Below are 14,220 nucleotides of genomic sequence, written 5' to 3'. Positions count from 1 at the left end.
GCCATGGCACACTGGTGTGCCGCGAATGGTTCCCAGGTATGCCATGGGAATTTGGGAGAGGGTCATTTATTAGTAGGGCCATTGGGAGATGTGAGCCCCCGTTTGGCAGCACAGTGTGCTTTGTCAATTGTCCAAAAACTGGGGCTGATTAGAAATGTCTTTGGAAGGAAGGGTGTAGGTGGTAGAAGAATTCAGTAGCACCTTGCAGTGCACCCTCAATTCATTGTAAACCATTCCCCATTCCTCTTCCTGCAGTTTAGAAGGGTTTGACCACAGATCTATCTGGAATAAGGTTTTGCTCTGTTGTTGACATGCCAGGTTTGGCCCCAAAATGTTTGTAATTAGGGCTGATTTATATTTAACAATGCCAAGTGTAGGCCCCTAGAAAAGTTAATGTTTAAAATTCTCTTTGACTGTCTGGTAGCCAGCAGTATGCGCTGTTGGGGGTGGCTAGCTTGGAAACTGTCCATAGGGATGATCAGTTTAGTGACTGAGGGTGCAATCCTAACCCCCTTTCCAGCACCGACATAAGGGCCATGCAGCTCTGAGGTAAGGGAACAAACATTCCTTACTTTGAGGAGGCCTCCATGAGTGCCACCCAACTGCAGGATGCAGCACACGTCCCTTTGGCACCACTGTGCCAGTGTTGGAAAGTTGGTTAGGATTTGGGCCTGGCTCTCATAAGTTATAGCCAGCATGGGGAGCTGTTGCCACTCAGAAGCAATTCCAGCAGTGGTGTTGGATCCTCCTAGACTGGATGCTTGCAGAGTAATTTCTGACAGTAATGGTAGCAGGTAAGAATGGGGTTGTACAGAAGGTGATCCTGTGATATTCTTATGCTTATAGGTGCCCTAGGTCTGCACTGCTGACAAATTTAGAAATTAAATTTGCCCCTGCCCCAAAAGGATTGGTCTGAAAAGAGGCAATTGACTACCAAGTTGTGCCTATCAGCAGGGAACCTACTTCTCTTTCCCTGCCTTCCTCTCATTCTTCCAACTCCATGCAAGTAAAGCAAAGAGTTTTAAAAATAAGTACTGGTTCTGAGTTTTGTTGGCTTAAATGCTGACGCTCCCTAAATGCAACTGAAGAAGGTTTTGCTTTTATTGAGTAACATTTAAAACAAACAACCAAAAGTGGCATTTGATTGTAATGAACACTTAATTGAAGTACTCACATGGACATTTTATCAGATATTGTGGTATCAGACGGTGCTTCTTTTTGTTTGTTTCCTGCCAAATTATGCCAATATTGCAGATGTTATATACAGTAAAGGGAAAGGCAATTGTGGCAAATTAGCATAAGGCAATTCATAGAACAAAGCAGCATTCCTTTCATACAGTACTTACATAATCACTTTGCTGTAAAGCTACTTCATGCTGGAGTTATGGTGATTTTATTATTGTGAAGCAGGACAGTTTATATGCAATGAAAAAATAACTGCAGAAGGCATGTTGTCATGTGGCAATGATCCTCAAGCTACTTTTGATGTGCTGCTTCAAAGTCAAGCCACATACACCCATACATGAGTAGCTCCAATGGTGAGAGCTATCACTCCTTTATTCACTTGTTCATTATGATTTCATTGGAGAAGCATACCTTAATGTTATTTATTGCTTCATTACTGGATTCTATACCCAGAAAAATTCTATATGTTCGCTTGTGAATGCACTGAAGATACATTTTTAGATTATTTTGAAGTTAGTGGTTAAGATTAAGTAACTGAATTTGGACGTGCAGAAAATGTGATGGCTACACGATGAATCACATTGACTGCCATTACATGCACCTGCATACTGGAGCAATTGTTTGACACTAGTCATGTAGACCACCCCCTCTAGATAATTTCCCTTCTTCCTGGCCAGGTGATGATGGGGTGGGAGAGATTTATGTATAGGAACTTTGAGAGTGGAGACCAACTACATAAGTCTGCAATTGACTCCACTGTCATAGTTCCTATATCCATATGTATACCATAGTGGTGTGGAATTGCAGCACAAGCACACAGTCCAGCTTTGCATTTTTATACAGAGAAAGGCAACTCATTCACAGTTTCTGCCTATCAAGCAGTTTTGCAGTAGATAAAGATGGTTGCATTCAAATTCTTTTGTAGCTGTAAAGCTTAGGGCTTGCATTATCTCTCAGTTTAGTGCACCTTCCTTGGTTGATGTGGAAGTAAGTGAAACTTGTAGAATACATTATACACTGGAGTGTGCTACAGAACGAATGTAAATAATAACAAAATGTGTTATCTAGGGATGTATTCTCCATGACATGAAGCTTTTTACTGTGTTCTATCTTACATTATTTATTGATTTTTATTTATTTAAGCAAATTATATCCTGCCTTTCCCCCCAAATAACTGGAGTACTTCAAGCAGTGTACAATACAGCAAAAATACAGTGTACTATAAAACAGAAGATACCATAGAATAATAAATCATTAAAAAGTACTACACAAAATATTACAAAATATTTATCAAATAATTACAACTTTGTAATAGCAGCAATGGTTCTATAAATATCTTCAATCAGCAAGTAACAGTAAATACTGTTAATACTGTTAATAGTAACTAACACCCAATCCTATCCCCTGCCATGTTATAGTACGCTGCTATGCCAATGAAGACATAGCATGCTTTCGTTTACCTCACTGTAGCCCCTGACAGCCTATGGGTCTCCTTGGACCTAGGCCAGCTGTTTAGCTGGCCTAGGTCTCAGGCAATCTGTAACACTGGGTCAGCAAAAAAATAGGGGATAGGAGCTGGTGTATGCCACTGCCACTTGATTGTCCCCACCCTACCAAGACTACCCAGTTCCTTCCCTGAAATGCTCTACTTACTCCTATCGGCTGCCCACTATTCACTTCCACCAACAACTCACCAGCACCAGTGGAACCTCTTGGAGCCACTGCTGATGTACCATACCTCATTTGTGGCAATGGCTCAGCAGTGCATGACAGTGGCCTGGCTTTTGCACTGCTGTACAGTGTCCTGTAATGTCACAATGCTAATATTAGCAGTGCAAATTGCCCATAGGATCGGACTGTAGGAAGGGAAAGCAGATAGCTCCATTGTGAGTATGCAATGCTAAAGTATTTTTCATATACCTGAATCAGTTGAACGCATTTTTTCTGCTTGGGTTGTTTTTATCCCCTCCTTTCTTGCCCTGAAACTTGTGAGCAGGAGCCAGAAGCCACTTTGTCTGACATAGTCTGTTCACATTAAGCTAATCCCCTTTGAACATGCAACTCAATTTCTTTAATTAGCTTAAAAAATAAAGATCATTAGAGTGGACTGCCACTCTCAATTACTGTGGACGAGTTGGTAGTCAATAATACATCAAGACTCTGCTACAGTCTGTACTTAATAAAGTCATTATTTTTTAAACTGTATCTTGAGATTTTCTAGACTCAGGTGAATTAAGATTCTGTTCACACTATTCCCTTCTGTAACTGACCTAAGGTCATACTGCTAAACAGTGCTCCACTTCTTGGCTTTTCAGTTTTTTGAGGGATAGCAAGAGATGCTTCTTTTTTGCTAAAGCGATTTCTTTATTTGCATTAGAAAAATAAAACTATGTTATTCCTTGAGAGAGAGAGAGAGAGAGAGAGAGAGAGAGAGAGAGAGAGAGAGAGAGAGAGAGGCTTTAGCATGATAATCTTTGTGATCTGTGAAAGCAGAGAAGCTTGACTTCATTTTCCATGTCCCAAAGGACTCTAAGGGCACAATCTTAACTTGGAAACAGGCACACCAGTGGGCCTGTACTGCATCCAGCACAGGTTTGGGGCCAAAGCAGCGCAGCCCAAGGCAAGGGAAAACTTTCCCTCTTATCCTGTGTTGCACTGCAGTGGCCCCAATGGGTCTACTCAGATCTGATGAGATGGCGCAGATCTGGGTAGAACAGAGCGACCAGGTGCTCTGCCCCACCCAGGAACGGGGCTAGGATCCAGCATAACTGCTGGATCCTGGCCCTGCATCCTGCTCCTTGCCTCCTCCCTGTCCTCCCCATGCCTCCCCTGTGTCAGCTGAGCTCGGCTGAGGCAACTCACCTCCCCCCCCAGGCCCATGTCGGCAGCCTTGCGCCAGCCTCTATCTCCTCAGAGTGGTTCAAAAGTGCTTTAAGGCACTTTCACAACACTCCCAGGCTAGCACAAGGGACTTGTTTCAGCCTAAGTGTCTCTCAAGATTGCTTCCCAAGCCTGCTTTGCCTACTGTTCTGATCCTGCTACGGAATTCAGCCAAAAGAATCCCCAGACACTCATGGAATGAGGTATCTCTATGAAGTCTGCTCATAATGTAACATTTCTCATATCATATGTACAGTCCAGGCAGAATTAAATACTGGACAGCACAATCCTACATATATTCACTAGGAAGTGTGTTCCACTGCGTTCAGTGGGACTTACTTTTAGTTAAGTGGATATGGGAGCAGATCCCACACAAACCTTTACTCTTCTCAAATACTTCTGTGCCCCCACAGTCCCATGTACCAAGTCATGCTCTGTATCAGCTGCATACTGCAGGTCAGCCCATCAAAGGTTGCAAGGAGGACGCACATGTCAGTGCAGCCTATCACATGACATGGGTCGGGCACATGCCAGCATACTGCCAAGCCAATTGCAGCAAGAATTAACATTCCCAATGCCATGGTAAGGCTACACATGGGATTCATTGGGAAAGCAGGGGAGTTTCGGGGCAGGAGAATGGGAGAGAGGCAAGGACTAGCCCCTTGGCCATGTGCCTGCCACTGGCATCCTGCCCCACATCCTGCCAGGATACTCAAGCGACAGTTCTCTTTGTGAAGCAGGGCAGTTACATGCACCAGCTTCTGATCCTGCTGCTCTGCACTGTCTTGGACCACCCCCAGAGCCACCAGGATGCCTTCCCAAGGGCCACAGGTACAGCACTAGAGTGCCGGGCCTAGGGCTGCATGGCCCCAGGGACCGAACTTGTCTCCTGATCCCTTATCCCTGGGCCCATGTAGCACTCCATAAGGGGTGGAGCAAGCTGCTAGCCAGCACCTTGAGGACAGCAGTAGCAGTGGCTTACAAGGGCACCAAGATAGAGGAGAAGGAGCAAGCATGGGGCACAACTGACCATGAGTATAGCTGTGCCAGACCAGAACTGTCTCAGTAGTCCCCAACATGGCACATTTCTCAGGGGCCTGGAATCAGTTGTTTCTGAATCATTATTTATACCTGTGGTTCTCAAAGTCTCCTGGAGTTCAGGATCCTCAGTAAGTTGGGAGGCTGCTGCAGCATCTGGGATGCATCTGCATCCAAGTAAGTGAAAGAAAGCCCCTGGCAGTGGCATGATCCTGATGATCACGTTGCTGCATTTCCCCTTCCCTTAAAGGGGCAAATGCAGAGATTCTCAGGCTGGAGTGTCACAACTCCCCAGTTTGAGAACCTCTGGTTTATGTGGATGTTTTAAAGTGTGCCATGCCACTGGAACGTGAGTTCTGGTAATGCAGTGGCACCATAGGATTGGACTGTTAGTCTTGGGCATGTACAGACAGTTGACTGTCCCTAATATTGAATAAAACTGGAAAACACTCCCACGGAGTGACTTTTAATGTTTATAATATGTATTATGTACTAATACTGCAATTTGCTTTTATGAAGTTTATGGAGTTTTGTCTGTATTTTGAACTTTGATAATATGTTGATTTTAGACATGATATTCCTCTGCTTTTGATTCCTTTAACATTTCTCTGTTCTACAAGTAAAATTCAATGTTGCATGATTTTTTTTAGGTAGCTGTTGCACCTTTCATTCCCTCATCTGGTGAACTCCTGCAGCTTCCCCGTCATGGTACCGTTATGGGTCCTTCACTCCATAACGACTCCTATCTGTTGGCTCAGCAGAATGGCAGCCTTTCTAGTGGGCTAGGAGCGGCCGCGCGATCCATGACTCCTCAGATGAATGGGAAATCCTCCAGTGATGAATTTGAATTGCTAATCAGAAATATGGCGCAAGTAAGATGTCACATCTTGAATTAATTCATTGGCACCATGGCCTGACAGAGATGTAATATAGCTTGTTTGCATGGTTAGGCCATTTGAGAGCGATCCACGGGCTTGTGTGCTTCTCACTTATCTCTTTTCTCCTTTTTGCATGCACAGTTCTTTCCGTTTCTTGACTAACCGTGGCTACCATTTTCCGTCAACTGATGTAACTAATGATAGTTACTCCCAACCAAAGTTTGCAAACCTGCTTCTGACCTTGATTGTACATGGTTTGGTGCTAACTATGGTTAGCAAAAATGCTGGTATGGACATACGTGGCTCTGAAACTGAAGGGAAGTGATGAAATGTCTATATGAGAGAGGAGGCTTTGGCAAGCCTCCAGGATACTTAGCTATGGTCTTTTTTGTTACTTATTTGTTTTGCGTATTTGTTTCTCCTTGTAAAATGTTAAATCTTGTTTTATAACCTTGGTTTGTTTGTACTGTACTTTTTAGTATCTTATAGTTTGCCTTGAAGTGGTTTTTCTATGCAAGGATGACTAACACATACTTTTTTCTTTTTCTCAATGATGATACAGCATTTATTATGGTAGTCCCAGATTTGCATATATAGGCGTGCCCCAGGAACTGTGGGGTTACCATTCCAGAACCCCCTCCCTCCAGTGGCTACCTGAAATGCGGTTACCCTCAGTGGCTTCACTGTTCCTCATAATGCCTTTTAAAGGTATAAAAACGTCACTTGTGGTCACATTTTGCCAAAAAACTGGAAGTGACTTTTTTGCTTCCAACAGTTATTCTGAGGCTCACAGAGGCCACAGCTCCCTTAGCCTCTGGAGGACGCATGGTGGGCTTTGGGGACCTGCATCCACAGATACATGAAACTGCGGATAAGGGATCTGCGGATGTGGTCCCCCCGTACACATCTTATTTGTAATCCATGTTACTTCTGAGAGTTTTATTAAGCCCACAATAATTTTGCAATCAGTTCTTGAATGTTTCTTTTGAATTTATTTCATGATACTTATTTACTCATTGTCTTTGCTAACAGGGACGCCTTTTTGAGACTATAGAACTTGTAAAACCTCTCAGTGGTGGCCTAGGATTCAGTGTAGTTGGCCTAAAGAGTGAATACAGAGGTGAACTGGGCATATTTGTGCAGGAAATTCAAGAGGGAAGCGTGGCACACAGGTGAGATTGCTGAGAGCTTCTTTCTTATTCATATTTTTTGGGTTGGGAAAAACTAATAAGAGCAATGTAGCTGTTAGCTGTGAGTGATAACATGCCAACTACCGACATGATTCTCATTGCATTAATTTATGTTTTGAATTTGTGATTATATAATTTTTTCTGCAGAAGGAGTAGTTCATGCAATCTTGTATTTACTATACATTTTATTTTACTATATACTATACTATACTTTTATTTACTATACACAGGGCTGGCCTTAGGAGGTGTGGGGCCCAATTCTGCATGGCCCTTGCAGGGTTGCTGCAAGAAAACAGCGGCATTAGCACAAGGTGCACCACTGAACCATTTGCATGAGACCAGGACTACAATTCCCAGGCTATCTTGTGAGGGAGAGTCCTGGCTTTGGACAAAATGGTTCTGGTGGGAGAGAGGGGCATGCTGGGAATTATAGTCCTAGCTTTGGAGAAATGGTTCAGTGGAGCAGTTTGTGGCTGATGTTGGTCCTTTCTTGTGGGGTACCCTGTTTCAAGTATCCAGGTGGGAGAGACTTGTGGGTGTCATTTTGACAACCTACCAGGGGAAGTCCACGCCTCTAGCCCCCATCAAATGATGCCCCTGCGTGTCATAGTGACTTACCTCCATTCAAGGTACCACCTGCAGCTGTGTGCATCCTGTTTCTGCCACTGCTCCCTCCCTGGCACTGGGTCCAATTGGACAAAAATCGTGTAAAAGCAAGCTGTGATTATACATGTTTTTATTTTTCTTCATTGTGTGGCTAAACTCCTGAAACTCAAGTGATGTGAAAAGTGCCCTGATGATAAGGAGTTTTCATATAGTATGTTGCATTTCTGAAAATCTTTTAAACTCCAGTTCCCTGTTAAAATACTTTGCCCCGTTTACAGCCCAATACTATGCAGGCTGCTGGTGCCACAGTATATTTTAAGTCTGTTTCTGAACTATAAGCCACATACTAAACTGTCATCCATGCAAACTGTTTTCAGAACTGACGTTCAGAACAAAATTAGCATGCGCTTAAAGAAATAAATGCGCTTTTTACTTTTGAATAGGATAATGATTTTGCTCTTGTCATAAATGATTGAATATTCAATATTGTTACTTGTTGCTTGCTGACAGCCCAATCCTATCCAATTTTCCAGTGCCGGTGCTGCTGTACCTATGGGGGAAGCACTGCTTCCTGTGTTGGGGGTGCAGTCACAGAGGCCTCCTTAAGGTTTGGGAACATTTGTTCCCTTACCCTGGGGCCGCATTACGGTTGCACTGGTGCTGGAGAGTTGTTTAGGATTGGGCTGTGATACTGCTACTACTACTTTGTTGAATCCAATAAATTGTACTGATTCTGCAGTCTGAACAGAAACATTTTGGTTGTCTTGACAGTATATTTGCAGGTGGAAAAACGTTTTCTCATTGCCACTGGGGAATGCAAAATATTGAAAAACCTTTAAACCCGTTGCTACACACAAACATAACGGTTTATTGAATTACAAAAATGAGCACAATCTGGTCAAAGTTAATTATTTTTAAATTCCATTTATTTCAGTGGGAAAAAGTTAAATATATGTTTAATTCTCTCAGTATCAATGGAACGTAAAAGGCCTTAACTTTGCCTAATTCATGCCTAGTATGTTTTACACAGATAGGTTTTGAAGGTATAATTTTAAGCTGTCTTCCTAAAAGAATCATAGATTAGACTCACAACTTTTCTTCAGTTTATTTTGATTTAAATCTGAAGAAGGCTGGATTCGGTCACTGCATGAAAATACTTACTTCCCCGGAAGTTGAATCCCTGTTGTATTTTAAGGATTTAAATTTAAACTTGGAAAGATGTGCTTTGTAATGTAGGTTCCCTCTCTAGTTGTTGAAAAAGAGAATTGCATTCCCCCCCCCCCAACTTAATGAAAGTGTTTGGTAAGTAAACTATATGGGTTGCTGAATATTCAGCGCTCGAACTGTGAAGAAAGTAGAATACTTGGTCTGTTAAGCAGCAGACTCAAATAAGAATAAAGTTCCCAGGCTATACCTTGGGAAAGCTAGGAGCAACCAACGTATAATATGCTTAGTCTCGGATGGGGGTTCAGGAAGAAGGAGCTAGCTGTGGGGTGAAGCCAGGAGAGAGTGGAAGCAGGATTAGCTTCAAAGGGAGCTGATCACCAGGGTGCCAAGATAGCTGCTCACAGTAAAACTGCAGGGAAAGATTAAAAAAAAATAGTTGGAAGAAATAGAAAAACAGGATTAAAACAAACTACTTGGAAAAACTGTCAAACCCTATTGTAGTATTTGATGGCAACCCTTATTTTGTTGATTTCTTTACTCTTCCTATGCCTGTAATAGAGATGGAAGGCTGCAGGAAGCAGATCAAATCCTTGCGATAAACAGGCAGGCGCTCGATCAGACAATTACCCATCAACAGGCTATCGGTATCTTGCAGAAAGCAAAAGATAGTGTTCAGCTGGTTGTGGCTAGGGGCTCTTTGCCTCAGCTCATCAGTCCTATAGTTTCTCGATCTCCATCAGCTGCAAGCACAATCTCAGCCCACTCCAATCCGGTGAGTACATCATATGCAGGAGAAAAAATGAATATGCCTTGTTTTATCTTGGTTGGTGGATGGCTGCAATTTAAATGCTGCTCTCTGTACTTTCATAGGTTAATGATCTCTTCCCTCAAGATAAAGATATTTATGCAGTATCTTCTCCTTGAAAATTAAGCAGGCAGTTGAGTAAAGTTGCATCTGTGCAGGAAGCTTCCCACATTCCTAATTTGTCTTAAATTGCACAGCTAAGAGTGTGGGAAGCAGTCAAGGTTACATCATATACATTGCAGATTATATAGTTACTGTTTAAAAATGAGTTCTATGCAGTGGAGTCTTCACCTGGGGACTGTGTATGTAAGGAATTCCTCACACAGGTGCAGTTCCTAGGAAGTTCTCCAAACCAGTTCTGCTGCCCACTCCCCAAGAAGCTGCTGTCAGGCATGAAGTCATTCATCATAATTACTCTTATTCTTGTGGCCAAAGGAGTGCTTATGCTTTGTGGAAGTGGCATTTGGTGGCAGACATGCTGCTTGTCCTTGGAAAAAAAGGACGTATGGCTAGTGTTGAGGATTCTGTGACATTTTCCTTCTCATTGATTGTATCACCCTGTATGCCACCTAGGATTGGCCACATTGGCCTTGTAGTTAGTCGTAGGATCAAGGTAGTTGTGCACAACTTACTTTGTGTGAGGTGGACTGAATTAGCACATGCGAAACTTGTTTGTGGCTGAGTATGGAATTGTCTCAGAAGTGCCCACACATGCACAGCCCTAAGATCTTGGTAATGTCAATTCAACCTGATAGAAGATTCCTTAAGGCCCACACCATGCAAAATACCTTACCCTTGTTTCAAGTTTTCCTTGTTCTTTCATAATAATAATAATAATAATAATAATAATAGAACATTCTGCAATATGATGTAGAATGCTGGTCAATCTCTGCTGGCAAGTCAGTTTGTCCTTGGTTTTTCCATACTATGGAGAGATCAAATGAAGCAGTTCAAATAATTGCTCCATTGAATCTCTCCAGATCTCTGATAAAATCTCTTGGTTGCCAAGATGACAATTGTGAAAAAATTGTTTTGGCCTTGATTAAACTTGCCACGAGTTTCTAGATAGAAACCAAGTCCTTAGTTCTGAAGTCTTAAATGTTGGACTATGGAATTCTAGGAAGGTTCCAGATAATTTTCCATGGTTTATGTGAACAAACTGAATGTTTTCTAAATGTTTGAAGAAAGTGTTATATTGAAGGTTATTGGGGAAGTGTGTTGCTTGCAATATATTACATATGGAGGGAAAGTGTGACACGGAATAGTTCACCTTTCATGACCACAGTCTTAAATTGAGGATTTCCTGCAAGCAGCAGTATAAGGTTAGAGACTCTGGCATGTTCTTTTTCAGTGCTACAAAGTGAGTGATATGGATAGAATTCATACTATCAATTTGTGTATGCATGCAAGAGTGATGGAGAGGTGATATAGGCTGCAGGTTTCATGTGGAAATTGCATATGGGTTCCTGTTCAGCTGCAGAGGAAAAGTTGATTCCAATTCTTTTTTTTAAACTTTCACATGCTGGTAATGGATCATTCTTATCTACAAAAAGAAATATTTATTCCTTATCTCATATTGTGCGAAGTCACAGAGATACCAAATACTTTTGATCCACCATTAAACATGTTTGAAATGAACTTCATTGTTTTCTATTATTGTTCTTGAGCACATTTCTAGTGTGTTTGGATAGCAGTGATTCGACTTGTGGAGATTCATATCAGTGTTCTGTAGCACAAGAAATGGACTAAATGCTGTTATTGTTCTCTTAGTACTTTATGAATTTGTTTTAATTGTAGGTCCACTGGCAACATGTGGAGACCATTGAGTTGGTGAATGATGGATCTGGTCTGGGATTTGGGATAGTGGGTGGAAAGTCAACTGGAGTAATAGTTAAAACCATCCTTCCAGGAGGAATAGCTGATCAGGTAAATCATATCCTTACTATAATATTGTTTGCTGCATTTGTGGAATATAATTACCATCCAAGTATTATCACCTAATACTTATCTATCTTTATCTTCCTGCAATACAAATAGATGGTAGCATTTTATGTGGGAAAATTTCCTTTCTCATTAAGGACTATGCCCAAACCTAAAATACAGACTGTATAGATGAGTACTTAAAACCTAGGAAATCCCTGAGTACAGAGCTTTACACATGATTCATCAGAGTTAAGAGGTAAATGTAACGTGAATAGTAAATTACGAGCTATATCACTTTTGCACTGAGCTAGTGATGCTTTGCTGATGCAGATTTTCTAGGCAGCAAAAGGGAGGAATGCATCAGGAGAGTTTGTTTGTTTTTTCATCATGCTTTCTTCAGACAGCTCTGTCTGAATGTGTGTTCTGAATGGACTGATCTGGTTCCAGTAGGGTGGCATTATGGCTAGTAGTAGAAACAGTAACATTGGAAGTAACAGAAGTACTATGTTACAAATACTTTTTGAAATAAATGCAATGAATATCTTGAGGACATTGTAACTTTTTTTTTTAATGCTACTACAATAAAAGGGTATCTCCTACTGTCCAAAAGCCCAAACAAAGTATTGACTGGGTTCAGAACCATGGTTTCCTCATTTGAGAATGAGACTAGCACAGTATCCCATCTGTCTCCTCTGTTTTCACTTGAAGAACAAACTACATTTTCTTGTTACGTATGAATTTGTGAAATTGGTAACACATGTTCCCGCAACCTTCCTTGTGATGTGTAAACATTGTTTTCAAGTACATCTGAAGTACGCTATGGGCAGTGCAATCCTAACTTGTGCTGGAACAGACGGACTAGTGAGCCTGCATTGTATCCAGCGCAAGTTTGGGGCTATACGAGGCTTGGCCCAAGGCAAGGAGAAACGTTTCCCCTTACCCTGGGGAAAGCTGCAGCAGCTCCAATGGGTCTACTTGGATCTGCGCCACCTAAAGAAATGGCACAAATCTGAGCAACCTGGAACCGCTCTGGGCCGACCAGGAATGAGGCTAGGATCTGACAAAACTGCTGGATCCTGGCCCTGCCTCCCACTCCCCACCTGCCCGCCCCCAGGAACGCCTGCTGCTCACCCTCCCTCTGCCCCGAAACACCTCCATCCCACCTCAGCCCCACCCTCACAATGCCCCTCCCAGACCTCCACGCAGGCCAAGCTTTGCCAGCGTGAACTCACCACTTCCTGGGATCTGGGCATGGGAAGGCTGGTGCATATTCATGTGCCCAGCCTATCTCCCCTCAGAGTGCTGTGAAAGTGCTTTATGGCACTTTTGTGACACTCTTCAGCTGGTGCAAGGGACTTGCGCTGGCCGAATGGGGGATTGGGATTGTACCCTCACTCGTTTAAAATCTATTTGTAATAGAAATTATTTTTTACGAGGATGCATGTGTGTGAAGTTGAATTTCTTTATTTCGGTTTGCTAAGTAATTGCTTTCTTCCCCATCCAGCATGGTAGACTGTGCAGTGGAGATCACATCTTGAAAATTGGTGATACAGATCTGACTGGCATGAGCAGTGAGCAGGTGGCACAGGTACTCAGGCAGTGTGGAAACAGTGTGAAGTTGGTTATAGCCAGAGGCCCGTTAGAGGAACCCCCAACACCAGCAGTTCCTCCAGGCACTCCAGTGCAAGCTTTTATGACAGATAACCAGGTAATGACAAATTTAAGCAATAACATTGGCAGTATAAGCTCTAGTGGGGGGTTCATTATTGGGTAAATTTCATCTGCCCTTTTCTCATGTAGTACTTAGTCCAAAGACACATGAAGATATTGTGCTTTACAACCACACCATGTTTTTTAAAAAATCCTCTGCAAGAGTCAGTAGGAAATCCATGCACCGGGGACTCCAGGAGCCAGACGTATAAATATGCAAATAATTTCTAACCCACTAACCTCAATATGTCATTTGAATGGTGCTGTAACAACAGCTGAGCAATCAGTGTGTTGTAACACCTCCCACTTACTCTGTGGCAGCCCTTTCAGTCCAGCTGGATTATTAAAACAGTTACTCCGGTATGCCTTTCTTCTTTTGCTTCCCACATTCACCTCATCATCCCCAGCTTCCATCAGATGGCTCGTTTCTGTGCCAACCAGCACACAGCTGCAGCTCTTCACCTAGGTCAGCTGCCACAACTTCAGCTGCTGCTAGTCATGTGCCAGCTCGCCTGCTGCCACCTTCATTGCGCAGAGTAGCCATCGTTTCTCTTTTGCTGAGCTGGCTATCTTCCTTTGCTCCCTGAAAGTGTCCTCGTTTACCAACATCCTCTACATCGTCCTTAGTCACAATGGTTTCCTTCTCTAAATGTTCTGAAAGGATGCCAAGGAAGAACGTGACCAGCAGTGTGGGAGATAAAAGAGGAGTTGAGGCAGGGTGTCTACAAACCAAGGACAACAGCGTACAATAACCTAAATATTTTTGTGTTTGCTTGTTAACTGGAAAACATTCGGCATCCAGTCCTGCAAGACTAGAGTCTTGCTGTCTTGTAGAGAT

At 42.6% G+C, this 14,220-nt stretch overlaps 1 protein-coding gene across 8 annotated transcripts in view; it reads left to right on the top strand.

Annotated features, from left to right (window-relative positions):
* MPDZ (multiple PDZ domain crumbs cell polarity complex component) overlaps positions 1 to 14,220 on the top strand; it is a 127,619-nt gene that overhangs the window by 19,971 nt on the left and 93,428 nt on the right. For all 8 annotated transcript variants that reach the window (XM_066613402.1, XM_066613405.1, XM_066613403.1 and 5 more), the window contains exons 4-8: positions 5,754 to 5,975; positions 7,014 to 7,153; positions 9,503 to 9,716; positions 11,547 to 11,675; positions 13,177 to 13,380. In XM_066613402.1, the coding sequence (XP_066469499.1) occupies positions 5,754 to 5,975; positions 7,014 to 7,153; positions 9,503 to 9,716; positions 11,547 to 11,675; positions 13,177 to 13,380 (909 nt within the window). The remainder of the gene's footprint in view (positions 1 to 5,753; positions 5,976 to 7,013; positions 7,154 to 9,502; positions 9,717 to 11,546; positions 11,676 to 13,176; positions 13,381 to 14,220) is intronic.

Source organism: Tiliqua scincoides, chromosome 2 (genome assembly GCF_035046505.1).
Source record: "Tiliqua scincoides isolate rTilSci1 chromosome 2, rTilSci1.hap2, whole genome shotgun sequence".
NCBI classification, from domain to species: domain Eukaryota; kingdom Metazoa; phylum Chordata; class Lepidosauria; order Squamata; family Scincidae; genus Tiliqua; species Tiliqua scincoides.
The sequence above is the reverse complement of the archived record's forward strand: the minus strand, read 5'-3'. Positions and strand labels throughout refer to the sequence as shown.